This window comes from Schistocerca nitens, chromosome 9 (genome assembly GCF_023898315.1).
Source record: "Schistocerca nitens isolate TAMUIC-IGC-003100 chromosome 9, iqSchNite1.1, whole genome shotgun sequence".
NCBI classification, from domain to species: Eukaryota; Metazoa; Arthropoda; class Insecta; order Orthoptera; family Acrididae; genus Schistocerca; species Schistocerca nitens.
The window spans coordinates 156,151,656-156,169,906 of record NC_064622.1 but is presented as its reverse complement, the minus strand read 5'-3'; the positions used below and the strand labels follow the sequence as shown (position 1 = coordinate 156,169,906).

General features: G+C 45.9%; 1 protein-coding gene across 1 annotated transcript in view; it reads right to left on the bottom strand.

Annotated features, from left to right (window-relative positions):
* Positions 1 to 8,491: 8,491 nt before the first annotated feature.
* Positions 8,492 to 18,251, bottom strand: part of LOC126204068 (potassium channel subfamily K member 16-like) — a 366,558-nt gene continuing 356,798 nt past the window's right edge. Inside the window, exons 6-8 of the mRNA XM_049938489.1 lie at positions 9,479 to 9,533; positions 9,150 to 9,401; positions 8,492 to 8,496 (exon numbers count right to left, since the gene is read on the bottom strand). Of these exons, the coding sequence (XP_049794446.1) occupies positions 8,492 to 8,496; positions 9,150 to 9,401; positions 9,479 to 9,533 (312 nt within the window). The remainder of the gene's footprint in view (positions 8,497 to 9,149; positions 9,402 to 9,478; positions 9,534 to 18,251) is intronic.

The window sequence follows — 18,251 nt, the reverse complement described above, 5'->3', positions numbered from 1 at the left end:
TGTGGGGAAACGTCCAGAAGCCGCAGAACCCGTACTCATACGGCTAGGATCGATTTAATACGCCCCCCCCCCCCCAAATTAAGTAATTAAGTATGGCATCTCATTGTACCGCCATACCATCCTCAGCTCCCAGTGAACTGTATTTGATATGTATCTGGTTAGATGTTCGAACTGAGGTACAGAGACACTGTACCTTTATTGAGAACATCTCATTTTCCATATTTCATGTAAATTTAAGCTGAATGATAGAGCGCGTCCAACAATGATATAACACTGATTACGTGTAAAGTTAGCTTTACACTCTCTGGACAATGAACAAGTTTTATTCCTCGGAGCGCAACTGTGCGTATGAAAGACATTATAGGAGGGACTTCCTTTTGAGCTTCAGTACAAGATGTACTAGAAGGTAAATGTATTAACGGTGTTGATATTAGCACTGCATTGTACTGTTGGCCGCCCTTGTACAAGGAATTGTAACTTAACGAAATACGTCCAATGTGGACGCGCCTACGGTAACAATTGTGAAGGAGCATTTCCGTGTAGAGTAATATACATAAAGATGGCCCGCATCTCGTGGTCGTGCGGTAGCGTTCTCGCCTCCCACGCCCGGGTTCCCGGGTTCGATTCCCGGCGGGGTCAGGGATTTTCTCTGCATCGTGATGGCTGGGTGTTGTGTGCTGTCCTAAGGTTAGTTAGGTTTAAGTAGTTCTAAGTTCTAGGGGACTTATGACCACAGCAGTTGAGTCCCATAGTGCTCAGAGCCATTTGAACCATTGAAACATAAAGATGAAAAAAATTCGTATCTTTTTAAGAATTGGAACGATCTTTAGTATTTATATTTGGAATGAAAACTGGAGTTTTGTATGTGGTTCTTAATTAGGAAATTTTTTGTGGTAAGGTCTTATGGGACCAAAATGCTGAGGTCATCGGTCACCAAGCTTACACACTACTTAATCTAACTTAAACTAACTTACGCTGAGGTCAACACACACACCCATACCCGAGGGAGGACTCGAACCTCCGACGGGGGGAGCCCCGCGGACCGTGACAAGGTGCCCCAGACAGCGTGGCTACCCCGCGCGGTGCTTAATTAGACATAAAAAAGACGTGCATTTTCATAAAATGACAGATATGCATTAATTAACACAAATTTTAAATATCTGAATACACAGCATTAAGGTCCCATAATAATATTTATTTTACAGCTCGTTATGAACCGACTTTCGGATTCTTAGGCCATCGTCAGATAACTTAATACTAATCAAATAGTCCACGCAATTTCAGCGAGTGTTCATAGCTGTGAAAAATTTGTTGTACAAATAAATGTGACCTTTTATGACTATGTTGATACAAAACACGAGCATAATGTAGTACCCAAAGAGACTCTGAACAAATAGATTTTGTATTACAGTATACGGAAGTATTAAAACTACACTCCTGGAAATGGAAAAAAGAACACATTGACACCGGTGTGTCAGACCCACCATACTTGCTCCGGACACTGCGAGAGGGCTGTACAAGCAATGATCACACGCACGGCACAGCGGACACACCAGGAACCGCGGTGTTGGCCGTCGAATGGCGCTAGCTGCGCAGCATTTGTGCACCGCCGCCGTCAGTGTCAGCCAGTTTGCCGTGGCATACGGAGCTCCATCGCAGTCTTTAACACTGGTAGCATGCCGCGACAGCGTGGACGTGAACCGTATGTGCAGTTGACGGACTTTGAGCGAGGGCGTATAGTGGGCATGCGGGAGGCCGGGTGGACGTACCGCCGAATTGCTCAACACGTGGGGCGTGAGGTCTCCACAGTACATCGATGTTGTCGCCAGTGGTCGGCGGAAGGTGCACGTGCCCGTCGACCTGGGACCGGACCGCAGCGACGCACGGATGCACGCCAAGACCGTAGGATCCTACGCAATGCCGTAGGGGACCGCACCGCCACTTCCCAGCAAATTAGGGACACTGTTGCTCCTGGGGTATCGGCGAGGACCATTCGCAACCGTCTCCATGAAGCTGGGCTACGGTCCCGCACACCGTTAGGCCGTCTTCCGCTTACGCCCCAACATCGTGCAGCCCGCCTCCAGTGGTGTCGCGACAGGCGTGAATGGAGGGACGAATGGAGACGTGTCGTCTTCAGCGATGAGAGTCGCTTCTGCCTTGGTGCCAATGATGGTCGTATGCGTGTTTGGCGCCGTGCAGGTGAGCGCCACAATCAGGACTGCATACGACCGAGGCACACAGGGCCAACACCGGCATCATGGTGTGGGGAGCGATCTCCTACACTGGCCGTACACCACTGGTGATCGTCGAGGGAACACTGAATAGTGCACGGTACATCCAAACCGTCATCGAACCCATCGTTCTACCATTCCTAGACCGGCAAGGGAACTTGCTGTTCCAACAGGACAATGCACGTCCGCATGTATCCCGTGCCACCCAACGTGCTCTAGAAGGTGTAAGTCAACTACCCTGGCCAGCAAGATCTCCGGATCTGTCCCCCATTGAGCATGTTTGGGACTGGATGAAGCGTCGTCTCACGCGGTCTGCACGTCCAGCACGAACGCTGGTCCAACTGAGGCGCCAGGTGGAAATGGCATGGCAAGCCGTTCCACAGGACTACATCCAGCATCTCTACGATCGTCTCCATGGGAGAATAGCAGCCTGCATTGCTGCGAAAGGTGGATATACACTGTACTAGTGCCGACATTGTGCATGCTCTGTTGCCTGTGTCTATGTGCCTGTGGTTCTGTCAGTGTGATCATGTGATGTATCTGACCCCAGGAATGTGTCAATAAATTTTCCCCTTCCTGGGACAATGAATTCACGGTGTTCTTATTTCAATTTCCAGGAGTGTATTTGAATGTATTGTATAAACCAAATACGTTGTACAAGTGAATAACGACACGGGCTACTATGTCATATGTGCAACCTGAATGTCACGAACAGGCCGAAAAAAAAGGGGGAGGGGAGAGGGAGAAAAAAATCTGTGGGAAGTGTGTGAGGAACAGTTATAACAAGTTTATTATTTAATTGCGAGAGAAAGAGAAAAAAATCTGTAGGATGTGTGTGAGGAACAGTTATAACAAGTTTATTATCTAATTGCGAGAGGAATAATAACTGGCTGCTGCTACTTTAATAAGGGTGAGTAGTAGAACTTTATTTGGTCATTAGGGACTAGGTCAGGAATCTTTGACTAGTGTTTATTTATCAAAGAATCTTGACCTTAATGACGAAACACAGTTGAATTACTCATCCTTTCTAAAGTAGCAGCAGTCGTTTATTATTTTTCTCGGTTTTAGATAATAAGCTTTCTATGACTGTTCCACACAAACATTCCGTAGGTTTCTTTGTCCCTGCCGGCCGCTGTGGCCGAGTGGTTCTAGGCGCTTCAGTCCGGAACGGCGCTGCTGCTACGGTCGTAGGTTCGAATCCTACTTCGGGCATGGATGTGTGTGATGTCCTTATGTTAGTTAGGTTTAAGTAGTTCTAAGTCTATGGGACTGATGACCTTAGTTGTTAAGTCCCATAGTGCTTAGAACCATTTGAACCATTTCTTTCACCCTCCTTCTTTTTCGGCCTGTTCCTCGCATTCACCCTTTTGTCCGTATGATATAGTAGCCTGTGCCAGTATTCATTCAATTTCAAAATCGATTTTCTCGGGAATTTTGAGAGTTGCATCGAATTGTTTTGGATGATTGATTTTTAGTTCTGAACTTCACGTACCATAAATATAAAAAGTTATAAAAAATCCGTGTTCTGTTGTCGTTAGTAGTGAATGGAAGCGAGTTCTTGGTGCTGAGAAGACATAGGTAAATGCATAGAGTGGTGTGTCTTCGTAAGAGAGCGGTGCTGGCACCAGCGAAGACATGAACACAATCTCTGGCAGCATGACGTAATAAAGTATGCCGAATGATCACGGGCAAAGCAGGGTGTTCGGGAATCCTCGTTACACACTTCTAGGACTTCTAGAAGGGAGTGAGTACACAGTACTTTGAACACGGATCCATGTCCGGAAACGTCGCCTTTCCGTTTTACGACTGTATCATTTCAGATGTACATCGCGTCCACGTGTGCCGAGGGAAAGAGAAAGATCTCAGAGTTGCTTGTCCTAATATGCAATAGGGTAGACGCCGGCCGCGGTGGTCTCGCGGTTCTAGGCGCGCAGTCCGGAACCGTGCGACTGCTACGGTCCCAGCCCGCATCTCGTGGTCGTGCGGTAGCGTTCTCGCTTCCCACGCCCGGGTTCCCGGGTTCGATTCCCGGCGGGGTCAGAGATTTTCTCTGCCTCGTGATGGCTGGGTGTTGTGTGCTGTCCTTAGGTTAGTTAGGTTTAAGTAGTTCTAAGGTCTAGGGGACTGATGACCATAGATGTTAAGTCCCATAGTGCTCAGAGCCATTTGCACTTTGAGCTACGGTCCCAGGTTCGAATCCTGCCTCGGGCATGGATGTGTGTGATGTCCTTAGGTTAGTTAGGTTTAAGTAGTTCTAAGTTCTAGGGGACTGATAACCACAGCAGTTGAGTCCCATAGTGCTCAGAGCCATTTGAACCATTTGAACCAATAGGGTAGACAGGATGACGTGTACCCCGTCAGACGCTCTCCTGCTGTCACTTACCGTCTGCCTTGCAAAAAAAGTTTAATTTACGAGGCTCCTGTAGAGACAGGAAGCCGGCCGAAGTGGCCGCGCGGTTCTGGCGCTGCAGTCTGGAACCGCGAGACCGCTACGGTCGCAGGTTCGAATCCTGCCTCGGGCATGGATGTGTGTGATGTCCTTAGGTTAGTTACGTTTAACTAGTTCTAAGTTCTAGGGGACTAATGACCTCAGCAGTTGAGTCCCATAGTGCTCAGAACCATTTGAACCATTTTTTGTAGAGACAGGAGAAGATCTGGCTGCTGCACTAGAAATTGAAGAGGCTCCAGGTGAGGTGGAGAGTGTGTGCCAGAACATGCTCCGTAGGGGCAATGTCTGTAATAACAATGGTGGTCACCACATCGAGCCGATGTTTTAATGCGTCAGTACTGCTCTATACATGCGATGCGCTGGGTTCTTTTTTTTTTTTGTTTTGGAATAATGTAAACACAAAATGTTTAAATGTCTATACAGACAAATCTGCTTAAGTGATAAATATCTGTTTCATTATGTTTCCTTTCGACTTGTTACCTAATAATTGTACTACATCACCCATGATTCAGTTCCTCAGGCCGGCCGCAGTGGCCGTGCGGTTAAAGGCGCTGCAGTCTGGAACCACAAGACCGCTACGGTCGCAGGTTCGAATCCTGCCTTGGGTATGGATGTTTGTGATGTCCTTAGGTTAGTTAGGTTTAACTCGTTCTAAGTTCTAGGGGACTAATGACCTCGGCAGTTGAGTCCCATAGTGCTCAGAGCCATTTGAACCATTTGAGCCATCAGTTCCTCAAGCAGAGCTGGATGAGTGAAACATGTGAAATGGAACGTTTTCGGACATGGGTTGCTATTCAGAATATTATTTACTCACTTCTCTCTACAAGTCATACAAGTTTGTAACGGGAATTTCCATATTTCCTCGAAATAATTCGTATCATTTTATCTTATCTTGTACCAACTTAATTGTACGTACTTATAAAATATAATAAAGTCATGCCCTAAATAATAATAAAAGTTCAGAGGTATACAAATGAAAGCTGAATCCGCGAGATGAACTGCTTGATCGCATTCACGTACTCTGCTGCCCTCATTAGAGAACGTGCGGAGGCTGTCAGAAAAGCAACAGAATATGTTCTGTAAGGAGCGCACAAATGCACTGAAGTTGACGGTGGGACATTGAAACGTTTATTGCAGACTGTACAACATGTATACTGTAAAGTGCACGATAATGCTTAGAGAAGAAAGTTTTAAAAATACATAAATTTTTCATTTGGTACTTCGTAAAACGCATGTTGCAGTGTTTAAATGTGTTCTATCTCGGAAACCATTCAGAATAGTGCATATGTTCCTGTCATATCAATGCATACCGAAAAGTATCGGAGAAAACCGCAATTGTCCAGGTATTTTTTTATACTGTGCGTCCACACACGTACCACGCAATGCCTGGCCTTGTGCTTAATGTTTATGACGTCATCTCTACCGAACTGTGAGTCGTACGGTGATATACACAACTGGCCATTAAAATTTCTACACCACGAAGATGACGTGCTACAGACACGAATTTTAACCGACAGCAAGAAGATGCTAGCATATGCAAATGATTAGCTTTTCAGAGCATGCTGACATGAGGAAAGTTTCCAACCGATTTCTCATACACAAACAGCAGTTGAACGGCGTTGCCTGGTGAAACATTGTTGTGATATCTCGTTTAAGGAGGAGAAATGCGTACCATTACGTTTGCGACTTTGATAAAGGTCGGATTGTAGCCTACCACAATTGCGGTTTATCGTATCGCGACATTGCTACTCGCGTTGGTCAAAGATCCAATGACTGTTAGCAGAATATGGAATCGGTGGCTTCAGGAGGGTAATACGGAACGCCGTGCTCCGGATCCTAGCGGCCTCGTACCAGTAGCAGTCGAGATGACAGGCATCTTATCCGCATGGCTGTAACGGATCGTGCAGCCACGTCTCGATCCCTGAGTCAACAAGATGGGGACGTTTGCAAGACAACAACCATCTGCATGAACAGTTCGACGATGTTTGCAGCAGCATGGATTATCAGCTCGGAGACCATGGCTGCGGTTACCCTTGACGCTGCATCACAGACAGGAGCGCCTGCGATGGTGTACTCAACGACGAACCTGGGTGCACGAATGGCAAAACGTCATTTTTTCTGATGAATCCAGGTTCTATTTACAGCATCATGATGGTCGCATCCGTGTTTGGCGACATCGCGGTGAACGCACATTGGAAGCGTGTATTCGTCATCGTCATACTGGCGTATCACCCAGCGTGATGGTATGGGGTGCCATTGGTTACACGTCTCAGTCACCTCTTGTTCGCATTGACGGCACTTTGAACAGTGGACGTTACATTTCAGATGTGTTACGACCCGTGGCTCTACCCTTCATTCGATCCCTGCGAAACCCTACATTTCAGCAGGATAATGCACGACCGCATGTTGCAGGTCCTGTACGGGACTTTCTGGATACAGAAAATGTTCCACTGCTGCCCTGGCCAGCACATTCTCCAGATCTCTCGCCAATTGAAAACGTCTGGTCAATGGTGGCCGAGCAACTGGCTCGTCACAATACGCCAGTCAGTACCCTTGATGAACTGTGGTATCCTTTTGAAGCTGCATGGGCAGCTGTACCTATACACGCCATCCAAGCTCTGTTTGACTCAATGCCCAGGCGTATCAAGGCCGTTATTACGGCCAGAGGTGGTTGTTCTGCGTACTGATTTCTCAGGACCTATGCACCCAAATTGCGTGAAAATGTAATCACACGTCAGTTCTGGTATAATATATTTGTCCAATGAATACCCGATTATCATGTGCAATTTTAATGCCCAGTAGTGTAATTTTGTAGATACATTCACCGGGCATACGTGGATACTGGTTGGAAAATACGTTGCGAATGGTGTTAGCATCAACGAAGTAATAAATATAAACGTCATGCACGATGTCGCAATTTTTACGCATCTCACTGTTCATGATGTCATATCTCCTGAACCATGTGTCGTACTTTGATATGATGATGTCGGTGCATTCAGTACATTCAGCGGCATATGTGGTAATTGTGTGCGAAATTTATTGCGAATAGAGTAAGTAGCAAAGAAGTAATACATTTAAACGTCATGCGTGATGCGGTTGTTTTTCACGCATCTCATTGTTTGTGACATATCCCCTGAGCCACGTGTCGTATGATGATATAATTTTTCACCTACATTCAGTGGTATGATTGTATACTGTCTGTAAAATGTATTGCGAATAAAAATGGTTCAGATGGCTCTAAGCACTCTGGGACTTATCATCAGAGGTCATCAGTCCCCTAAACATAGAACTACTTAAACCTAACTAACCTAAGGACATCACACACATCCATGCCCGAGGCAGTATTCGAACCTGCGACCGTAGCAGCAGCGCGGTTCCGGACTGAAGCGCCTAGAACCGCTCGGCCACAGCGGCCGGCTATTGTGAATACAGTTACTAGTAAAAAAGTAATAGAATGAGATTTTCACTCTGCAGCGGAGTGTGCGCTGATATGAAACGTCCTGGCATATTAAAACTGTGTGCCGGACCGAGACTCGAACTCGGGACCTTTGCCTTTCGCGGGCAAGTGCTCTACCACCTTTTTTTGATCTCATTTTGTTCTATATTGTTCGTTGGATTCGTTCGTGGCCGACGTCCGATGCCACCCTTTCAGGCTCTTTGTTGATCCGTTCACTCAGTTTTTTTTTATTACAGAGGGCAAAAGTACGGCTGTGAGGACGGGGCGTGAGTCGTGTTTGGGTATCTCAGTTGGTAGAGCACTTGCCCGCGATAGGCAAAGGTCTCGAGTTCGAGTCTCGGCCGGCACACAGTTTTAATCTGCCAAGAAGTTTCAAACAAGTAATAAATTGTAACGTCATGCCTCATGTGGCACTTTTACTGCACAAACAGCGGAAAAGAGAGTAAGCGATAAACATTTTTCCTTTACTCATTGTGGAGGCTTTGTCAGCAAGACAAAATTGTATGTAAAATTTGTTGCAAGTCGCTAAGTGCTCTCATACTCAATAAATAATAATAATTGATGGAATGAAGTCTGGGAATCGACGAGTCGCTGGCTACGCTTCTTTTTCACTCCCAGTCACTTGATAGGTACGTGCTTCTTACCCAAACAGCGATTGTCGTATGACAGTAAGATACATGAAGGCACATGTGTACCAAGGTTGCTTGAAATCGGCTATGTGATTTAGGAGAAGGTGTGGGACACACACACACACACACACACACACACACACACACACACACACACACACATACGCACGCACGCACGCACGCATGCACTCGCACACTCACACACACTCGTGCGTACATCCAATTTTTATAATTTGTATGGATTATTCCTGGGACACCGTGTACAAGGATTTCGTCGCGAGGAGCTCGGACCTCATAGCAGTGGCCAGGGGCAGCAGCTAGCAGCGGGATCTGGGACTCGCCTGGTGGTGGTGGTGATGGTGGCGGCCGCGGGGCTGCTCCGCCGTCTTGGCGCGGCGCGGCAGGCTGTGGTGCTTGTTCTGTGGCAACGCCGGTGGGGGCGGAGGCGGGGGCGGCGGAGGGTACTTCTTGGGGGTGGAGGCGGACGAGACGAGGCCGTGGGGCGGAGGCGGCGGCTCTCCCGCCGTGGGGCTGGCCGCCGCCCCCGCCGCCGCCGCCGCAGCCGCCGGCGTGGCGGGCCGGTGTCAGGACACGGCGGGCGACACCACGGCCATGGCGATGCCCTCCGCCTCGCCCTGGCCGCAGCCGCCCCCGCCGCCTGCGTCGTCGCTGCTGCCGGCGCCGCTGCCCGACGCCGACGCCGACCCGGAGCCGCCGCCGCCGCGGAAGTTGCGCGCCACGCGCCGCACTAGCAGCACCACCTCGTCCTGCCGCCACACACACAGCACACACCCCTCAGCCAATGTGTAGCCTCAAAGGTAGACTACACTTGAAAGGTCTCTGTTGGATTCCTTTCATGTTAATTTCTTAAATCTGTTGTCATTTACGGCATAGATTCCACTTCTAAATTTACTGTGGTGTTTCTGACCCTATCTGGGAGGAGACTGAGCAGTGGAACGCGCTACTTTTACACGTAACCAAGAACCATCTGTCACACCACTACACTTTAAAACACAGTTTATATGTAATTCGTGTCACACCGTCTCATACGGAACCTACATCCGCTTTCTTTTATACAGGGTGTTACAAAAGGGTACGGCCAAACTTTCAGGAAACATTCCTCACACACAAAGAAAGAAAATATGTTATGTGGACATGTGTCCGGAAACGCTTAATTTCCATGTTAGAGCTCATTTTAGTTTCGTCAGTATGTACTGTACTTCCTCGATTCGCCGCCAGTTGGCCCAATTGAAGGAAGGTAATGTTGACTTCGGTGCTTGTGTTGACATGCGACTCATTGCTGTACAGTACTAGCATCAAGCACATCAGTACGTAGCATCAACAGGTTAGTGTTCATCACGAACGTGGTTTTGCAGTCAGTGAAATGTTTACAAATGCGGAGTTAGCAGATGCCCATTTGATGTATGGATTAGCACGGGGCCGGCCGGAATGGCCGTGTAATTCTAGGCGCTACAGTCTGGAGCCGAACGACCGCTACGGCCGCAGGTTCGAATCCTGCCTCGGGCATGGATGTGTGTGATGTCCTTAGGTTAGTTAGGTTTAATTAGTTCTAAGTTCTAGGCGACTGATGACCACAGAAGTTAAGTCGCTTAGTGCTCAGAACCATTTATTTTTATTTTTATTTTTATTTTTATTTTTATTTTATTTTATTTTATTTTTTTTATAGCACGGGGCAATAGCCGTGGCGCGGTACGTTTGTATCGAGACAGATTTCCAGAACGAAGGTGTCCCGACAGAAAGACGTTCGAAGCAATTGATCGGCGTCTTAGGAAGCACGGAACATTCCCGCCTATGACTCGCGACTGGGGAAGACCTAGAACGACGAGGACACCTGCAATGGACGAGGCAATTCTTCGTGTAGTTGACGATAACCCTGATGTCAGCTCCAGAGAAGTTGCTGCTGTACAAGGTAACGTTGACCACGTCACTGTATGGAGAGTGCTACGGGAGAACCAGTTGTTTCCGTACCATGTACAGCGTGTGCAGGCACTATCAGCAGCTGATTGGCCTCCACGGGTACACTTCTGCCAATGGTTCATCCGACAATGTGTCAATCCTCATTTCAGTGCAAATGTTCTCTTTACGGATGAGGCTACATTCCAACGTGATCAAATTGTAAATTTTCACAATCAACATGCGTGGGCTGACGAGAATTCGCACGCAATTGTGCAATCAACACAGATTTTCTGTGAACGTTTGGGCAGGCATTGTTGGTGATGTTTTGACTGTGCCCCATGTTCTTCCACGTACGCTCAATGGAGCACGTTATCATGATTTCATACGGGATACTCTACCTGTGCTGCTAGAACATGTGCCTTTACAAGTACGACACAACATGTGGGTCATGCACGATGGAGCTCCTGCACATTTCAGTCGAAGTGTTCGTACGCTTCTCAACAACAGATTCGGTGACTGATGGATTGGTAGAGGCGGACCAATTCCATGGCCTCCACGCTCTACTGACCTCAACCCTCTTGACTTTCATTTATGGGGACATCTCAAAGCTCTTGTCTACGCAACCCCAGTTCCAAATGTAGAGACTCTTCGTGCTCGTATTGTGGACGGCTGTGATACAATACGCTATTCTCCAGGGCTGCATCAGCGCATCAGGGATTCCATGCGACGGAGGGTGGATGCATGTATCCTCGCTGACGGAGGACATTTTGAACATTTCCTGTAACAAAGTGTTTGAAGTCACGCTGGTACGTTCTGTTGCTGTGTGTTTCCATTCCATGATTAATGCGTTTTTAAGAGAAGTAATAAAATGAGCTCTAACATGGAAAGTAAGTGTTTCCGGACACATGTCCACATAACATTTTTTCGTTGTTTGTGTGTGAGGAATGTTTCCTGAAAGTTTGGCCGTACCTTTTTGTAACACCCTGTATACTGTATATGATAAGATACTGTCATCCCCCTTCCCTTCTGTGTGAAAGAATGATTGAGCAAATGTATTTCTAGTTGCATGCTTGATGTTAGCAGACAAGCCTGTCTGCTAGAGAACAGTAGGACCAACGTCGGAACAGGTAGCTATGCTTTCTAAAAGCAAAGAGGTTTCTATTCTTAGTATGGTCCTGTCCGTCCCTTGTCATGTTGGTATAGGAAGCTGCCTCTCTGCTCACTTCCGTTTGTATCTGTGAAGCACCCTCGGTAGGGGCCCACGGCAGTCGGTCTGCGGCGAGTGTCTGAAGTGGTAAGATCTCCGGCTAAGCGCGTCTCTGCTAAGTCCGTAGGACAATGGATTTCTTAAGTTCAGCCTAACTGAAAATTTAATCACCTTTATTTCAGGTTTGGATCTAAAATATCTAATGTTATCTTAAATTGCAACGCAGTGTAATTCGAGTGTGCAGTTCAGAATATCTTCCAGTAGTTGCTTTGTCACTACTTTGTGAGTAAAGTGGAACCACGTGTGGATGATCCATAACTCTAACTAAGATCGTCAATCTTAAATGCGAATGTGCGTGAATTATAATGTCTCGTCTTGACAATATTTTTCAATATAGCAACTTTTTTTTATGTTCAACCCACGTGGGGTGTACTTTGTGACACCAATACCACGTGCTTATACAATTGTTTGACCCATCAGGTTAATAGTAAGACGATAGTAACCAGTTCGAGGTTTTTCGTTTGTAATTTGAGTTTCGATGTAGTTTATTTTTATTATCAAAATTATTGTGGAGTTACCCGCTTTGTGTAAACCAAGTTGACCACGTGAAGCATGTAATGTAATCATCAAAGTAGCCCTCAGCTATTCTTTTCGGGAAGATTTCACAGAGAGTTAGTATGCATTTAGTATACCAGTGTGTGGTAATTTCATGATGGACAGGATTGCGCTACGAACGTAACTTCTTTGGTTGAAAATTGAATCGGTTGGTTGTGGTTAATTTCCTCTTGCATATGTTTCAACGTTCTTCGTGTGTTATTTTATGAATGCAGTGTTGTATGCAGTCTCCCCCATTCTTGGCTCCAAATTTGATGTGTTCCGTAACATTACAAACTCATATTTTCACAATCCTAAGTAAGGCACCAGTTAAGTTATGAATCAAGTTTAATAAGCTGAAATTTTAACGGAACAATGATCAATGTTAAAATAGATGTCCCAATATAAACTGATTTATTTCTATTTATTTAAATTGTCTTTATATATATATATATATATATATATATATATATATATATATATATATATATCACCGGCTATCGTAAGATTATAATTAATGTTAGTCTGGTTGGGAATTCGGTAAGTTAGACTGGATACCTGGTGAAACAGTTGCTCAGTAATGCAAGGTTAACTTCCCCAGATAGCTCACAGCTTTTAACCCACTTTTATTGTCTTGAATATCAGCACCGATTACAGAACAAATTAATGCATCAACATTACACACAATCTTGTCAAAAGTATCAGGTGATCAAAAAGTCAGTATAAATTTGAAAACTGAATAAATCACGGAATAATGTAGATAGAGAGGTACAAATTGACACACATGCTTGGAATGGCATGGGGTATTATTAAAACAAAAAAAAAAAAACAAAAAAAATACAAAAGTTCAAAAAATGTCCGACAGATGGCGCTTGATCTGATCAGAATAGCAATAATTAGCATAACAAAGCAAGACAAAGTAAAGATGATGTTCTTTACAGGAAATGCTAAATATGTCCACCATCATTCCTCAAATATAGCTGTAGTCGAGAAATAATGTTGTGAACAGCACTGTAAAGCATGTCCGGAGTTATGATGAGGCATTGGCGTCGGATGTTTGTCTTTCAGCATCCCTAGAGATGTCGGTCGATCACGATACCCTTGCGACTTCAGGTAACCCCAAAGCCAATAATCGCACGGACTGAGGTCTGGGGACCTGGGAGGCCGAGCATGACGAAAGTGGCGGCTGAGCACACGATCATCACCAAACTACGCGAGCAAGAGATCTTTCACGCGTCTAGCAATATGGGGTGGAGCGCTATCCTGCATAAACATCGTACGTTCCAGCAGGTGTTTATCAGCCAGGCTGGGGATGATGCGATGCTGTAAAGTATCGGCGTACCTCTCACCTGTCACGGTAGCACTTACAAAACACGACTCACGCATTTCCTCGAAGAAAAAAGGCCCGATAACGGTAGATGTGGTAAATCCCACCCATACCGTGACTTTTTCGTCGTGCAATGGAATTTCCACGACAGTTCTAGGAATTTCGGTAGCCGAAATTCTGCAGTTGTGGGCGTTGACAGACCCCCGGAGCGTGAAATGAGCTTCGTCGGTCCAAAACACGTTACTCGACCAATCGCCATCTTCCGCCATCTTTTGAAACGCCCACACCGCAAATGCCCTCCGCTTCACTAAATCGCCAGGTAACAGTTCATGATGCCGATGGATTTTGTGCGGATAGCATCGGAGGGTACGCCTAAGTGCCAACCAAACAGTAGTGTATGGAACGCCGGTGCGACGTGCGACTGTACGAGCGCTGACTTCCCCGTGAATAGACGAACCCGCTACAGTCTCCATTTCTTCCTGAACTGTCTCAGCAGCATTACGCCTTGTGCTCGGTCGGCCACTACGGGGTCTATCGTCTAAATAACACGTGGCTTCGAACTTCGAAATCATTCTCGCCACAGCTGTATTTGTCAACGGACCTTTACCCGTTCGAATCCCCTTCCTATGGCGATAGGATCGTAGCGCTGAACTAGCACATTCCCCATTCTCATAATACAGCTTCACTAAAAGTGCCTTTTCAGGTAACGTCAACATGCTGCGACTGCTGGCGCATCTGATTCTCTCTCTCTCATTACATCTCCTTTTACACACGATTGTCATGCGCTGTCACTGAGGTTTTGCTGTCCAGCGCCATCTGTCGGACGTTTTGTGAACTTTGTTTTTTTTTTTTGTTCTAATAAAACCCCATGTCATTCCAAGCATGTGTGTCAATTTTTACCTCTCTATCTACGTTATTCCGTGGTTTATTAAGTTTTCAAATTTATACTGACTTTCTGATCACCCTGTATCTCGACATCTACTAATATGGTGAGTAGCCACCCTTCGCCTTTATGACTGCTTGGTCTCTGCTGATTATTTTAATAAACACAGCAACCAGTCACTTTGTTATATACACTGAAGTGGACGAGTACCTTTAAGGAGACAGCTTCATGAATCCGTCGACCCTGCATCCTAGCAGCGGCTGTTCTAGCTGGTGGATTCTCTGTAATTGCGTGGGGCATGTGCAGTTGGAGTGATATGGGGCCCCTGTTACGTCTAGGCACGACTTTAACAGGTGACACATACGTAAGCATCCTGTCTGATCACCTACATCCATTCATGGAAAATGTTGGAAATTTGTGGTAAGGTCTTATGGGACCGAACTGCTAAGGTCATCGGTCCCTAAGCTTACACACTACTCAGTCCAACTTAAACTAATTTACGCTAAGGACGACACACACACACACACACCCATGGCCAAGGGAGGACTCGAACCTCCGACGGGGTAGCCGCGCGGACCGTGAAAAGACTCCATAGACCACGCGGCTACCCTGCGCGGCTTCCATTCGTGTCCATTGTGCATAACGACGGTCTTGGGCAAATCCAGCAGGACAGTGCGACACGCACACATCCAGAATTGCTACACAGTGGCTCCAGGAACATTTCTGAGTTTAAACCCTTCCGATGCCCACGAAAGACCCCAGACGTTAACATTGGGATGCCTTGCAACGTGCTGTTCAGAAGAAATCTACTCCCCCTCGTACTCTTACGGATTTATGGACAGCCCTGCACGATTCATGGTGTCAGTTCCCTCCAGCACTGCTTCAGACATCAGTCGAGTCCATGTCTCGTCGCGTTGCTGTACTCCTGCGGGCTCGCGGTGACTCTACACGATATTAGTCAGGTGTTCTTTGGGTCTCCAGCTGACACGCGTTTCGAGCCTTGACCAATGTTCGCTTGGAGTAATAGTCGTACATATTTGAATCGTCGTACGAACGTCGAAATGGCTATACTGAGATAACCGATCGCGGAATTAAAAAGCAGCTACAATCACTTAGTAATGGAAAGGCTTCAGGACCAAATGAGATACCTATAGATTCAATAAAGATTATGCGAAAGAACTTGGTCCCCTTCTAGCAGTAATTTATCGTAGATTGCTTGAGCAACGAAAGGAACCTAATCAATGGAAAAAAGCGCAGGTCATTCCCGTTTTTAAGAATGGCCGTAAGACAGATCACACAATTGGAGAACTATATCGTTGAAGTCAATCTGTTGCAGAATTATAGAACATGTTATATGGTCAAGATTATGACGTTTTTTGGAAAAAGAACACCTCCTGTATAAAAATCAACTTGAATTCTGCAAACAGAGATCCTGCGAAACTCAGCTCGCTCTGTTTCTCCAAGAGATCCGCAGCGCAGTGGACAACGACGCTCAGGTTGATGACGTGTTCCTTGATTTCAGTAAGGCATTTGACACCATCCCGCCTTGTCGTTCAACGAAAAAAATACGAACTTACGGAGTATCGGAGCAGACCTGCGATTGGATTCAAGACTTCCTTGCACATAGAACTCAGCACGTCGCTCTTAATAGAACTAAATCAACAGATCTAAAGGTAATATCCGGAGTACCACAGGGAAGTGTGATAGGACAGTTCTTGTTTACGATGTATATGTATGAATGATCTAGTAGAAAGCGTCAGATGCTCTTTAAGGCTATTCTCAGATGATGCCGTTGCCTATACCAAAGTAGCAACGCCAGAAGATAGTAAGAATTTGTAGAACGACCTGCAGAGAATTGATCAATGGTGCAGACTCTGGCAGTTGGCCTAGAACGTAAATAAATGAAACATATTGCGCATACATAGGAAAAGAAATTCAACAAAGCATAACTACACTATTGATGACAAACAACTTCAGACAGCGTCTTCCGTAAAATATCTAGGCGTAACTATCCAGAGCGACCTTAATTGGAGTGACCATATGAAACAGAGAGTGGGAAAAGCAGACACCAGACTCAGATTCATCGGAAGAATCTTAAGGAAATGTAACTAATCCACAAAATAAGTGGCTTATAAGGCGCTTGTTCGCCCAATTTTTGAGTGTTGTTCATCGATCTGGGATCCCCGCTAGGTAGGACTGATAGAGGAGATAGAAAAGATCCAACGAGGAGCGGTGCGTTTCGTCACGGGATAGTTAAGCTAGCGAGAAAGCGTTACGGAGATGCTAAACAAACTCCACTGGCAGACGTTGCAAGAGAGGCGTTGTGCATCACGAGAGATGTACTATTGAAATTTCGGGGCAGCACTTTTCAGGAGGAGTCAGACAACATATTACTTCCCCCCAGCCGGCCGCGGTGGTCTAGCGGTTCTAGGCGCTCAGTCAGGAACCGCGCGACTGCTACGGTCGCAGGTTCGAATCCTGCCTCGGGAATGGATGTGTGTGATGTCCTTAGGTTAGTTAGGTTTAAGTAGTTCTAAGTTCTAGGGGACTTATGACCACAGCTGTTGAGTCCATAGTGCTCAGAGCCATTTGAACCATTTTGAACTCCCCCCCCCCCCCCCCACATACATCTGGCGTATTGACCACGAGGAGAAAATTCGAGAAATTATAGCTAATACAGAGGCTTACCTTAAATGATTCTTCCCACGCACTATTCACGAGTGGAACAGGGTCGGAGGGATCAGATAGTGGTACCGGAAGTACCCTCCGCCACAGACCATTAGGTGGTTTGCGGAGTACGATGCAGGTGTAGATGTACATAGTTACAAGATATAGAGCAAATTGGACATTACAGCTGCCATTTTGTTTAGCTAATACACCTCGTGAGTTGTATATTTATGATGTATTCCTGTTTATGCGTACTTGCTTTCTGTTCTGCTTCTTGTTATTCCGATCCTCACCATTACGGATGTGGCCAAATGTAATCTTTGACCATAAATGTAATCTGGGATGTAAACAAAGATTTCAGGGTGAACATGGCGGATAATGGGCCGCTTTTGTGCAAAATGGAAGTATAAATGTATTTGGGCCACATCCATAACACATCGATATCGGCGCTAGGAATAATTGCAAGCAGAATGGAAAGTAAGTACACGTAAACAGCAATACATCGTAATTATGGAATTCGCGAAGTGTGTTAGTTAAACAAAATTGTTATTTCGCACAAGGCAGCTTCAGCGTCCAATTTGCTGTAGATGCTGTAACTATGTACTGACTGAAGACTCAAATATGTATTACGCTAACTGAAGATGGGTGAAAGCCGGAAACGCGTATTAGCTTAAATGAAAATAAATACACTACTGGCCATTAAAATTGCTGCACCAAGAAGAAATTCCAATACAGCCACAATGGCTATTCAGCAGCGTAGAGAAGAGAAGTGTCTATTAATGAAATATATCTTAATCAACTGATGCTTTTACGACCTCGGTTCTTCTCACAACCTGACAGGTTAGGAGAAATGTACTTTTGTGTAATGGATACTTGAGTAACGAAATTCT